The sequence below is a fragment of the Marmota flaviventris genome, chromosome 9 (assembly GCF_047511675.1).
Source record: "Marmota flaviventris isolate mMarFla1 chromosome 9, mMarFla1.hap1, whole genome shotgun sequence".
Taxonomy (NCBI): Eukaryota; Metazoa; Chordata; class Mammalia; order Rodentia; family Sciuridae; genus Marmota; species Marmota flaviventris.
In genome coordinates, this window is record NC_092506.1 from 14,147,415 (window position 1) to 14,149,254 (window position 1,840).

General features: G+C 44.6%; 1 protein-coding gene across 1 annotated transcript; it reads left to right on the top strand.

The window, feature by feature from the left end:
* The first annotated feature begins 895 nt into the window (after window positions 1-895).
* Window positions 896-1,840, top strand: LOC114099811 (olfactory receptor 5B12-like). The gene has a single exon (XM_027944324.2). It carries the CDS (start codon window positions 896-898, stop codon window positions 1,838-1,840), a length of 945 nt encoding a protein of 314 aa, XP_027800125.2.

Sequence of the window (1,840 nt, forward strand, 5' to 3'; positions counted from 1 at the left end):
GCACCACAAAAGATGGCTTGGCAGAGGACACAGAGTTTCTAGGACAGAGCAAATGGAACTCTACTGCCTTCTCTGTTCTACCTGCCCAGAATTAAAGCAAAGATATGGGCAATGGCAGGAAATGGAAAACATCAGTATACAAGAAAACAATGATTGCCACATAAAAAAAGAAAGCAATAAATATTTGCTTCAATATTTTGAAAAATTTTTCCACCCATTTTGAGGCACCAGAAGACGTGAAGACTTCACTAAGCAGGTGTGGATACATTACAAACACTCTATGGGGAGCTTTGTTTACAAGGAAATTCCAATTTAGGGGGCTCATGAATTAGAGATAAAAGCATGAGTGTCCCTAGAGCAGGGCCTCAAGTCATTGCATATTTTCAGCTTATTATAAACAAGTTGGGGAGAGACCTGTCAGACACTGAATATGCATTTGACAGATTTTGCTAGCATCATACACCAAAGAGTAACCAAATATTGTCCAGATTGGACTTTCTGATGATTAACTGTTTTTGTATATATTTTAGAAAAGAGTATTACCAACATATTCCAAGTAGTGAAAAGGACTTCTAGATGCTTTATTATCATGAAGAATGCCAGACATCAGAAAAGCTAAATTGAGCCCTGTAGTTGAAATGAGGACCTCCAGGATAACCTCAGTCAGCAATGACCTTCCAAACCCATTTATAACACTTGCCGTGAGAGGAAGGACCTCCTTCAACCAGCCAGAGCCCAGCCTTCAGTCCAGCTGCTTTCACAGACACCTGCGTGGACAAGAAGCTACATATGAGCAGGAGTCCCTGGCGACACTTCAGCTCTCATGGTGCACAACTTGAAAGACTTGTTTGTTCATCTTGTCAAGTCTTTCTCATGATCATTCCCAACAGCTTTCATGGAAAATATCTCAGAGGTGACTGAATTTATTCTGATGGGGTTAACAGATGCCCTCCAGCTACAGGTTCCCTTATTTATGGTCTTCACCCTCATCTACCTCATCACTCTGGCTGGGAACCTGGGCATGATCCTGTTGATCCTGCTGGACTCCCGTCTCCACACTCCCATGTACTTCCTTCTCAGTCACCTGTCTCTGGTGGACTGCGTTTATTCTTCAGCTGTCACTCCCAAGGTCATGGCGGGGTTTCTCACAGGAGATAAGATCATTTCCTACAATGCTTGTGCAGCCCAGATGTTCTTCTCTGCAGCCTTTGTCACTGTTGAGAGTTTCCTGCTGGCCTCGATGGCCTTGGATCGCCATGCAGCCGTGTGTAAGCCCCTGCGCTACACCACCACCATGACGAACACTGTGTGTGTCCTGATGGTCACCGCCTCCTATGCCTGTGGACTTCTGCAGGCTTCTGTCCATGTAGCCTTCACATTCCAGCTCTCCTTCTGTCGTTCCAATGTGGTCAATCACTTTTTCTGTGACATTCCCCCACTTTTGGCCCTTTCTTGCTCTAATATCTACACAAACGAGATTGTGCTTTTCTCGTTGGCAGCATTTGATACTTTTTTCACTCTCTTGGTCATCTTGAGCTCTTACCTGTTCATTTTAGTTGCTATCCTGAGGATGCATTCATCTGAGGGACAGAAGAAGGCCTTCTCCACCTGTGGGTCCCACCTTACAGCTGTTTCCATCTTCTATGGAACCATCGCCTTCATGTACTTACAGCCAAATTCTAGCCATTCCATGAACACAGATAAGATGGCATCTGTGTTCTACACAATGATCATCCCCATGCTGAACGCCCTGGTCTACAGCTTGAGGAACAAAGAGGTCAACAGTGCATTCAGGAAGGCTGTTGGAAAAGCAAAATCCTCACTAGGCTTAGTCTGTTAA

Bases quoted from the DNA above. Each gene is read 5' to 3' on its own strand.
- LOC114099811 (XM_027944324.2), top strand. From the start codon at position 896: ATGGAAAATATCTCAGAGGTGACTGAATTTATTCTGATGGGGTTAACA.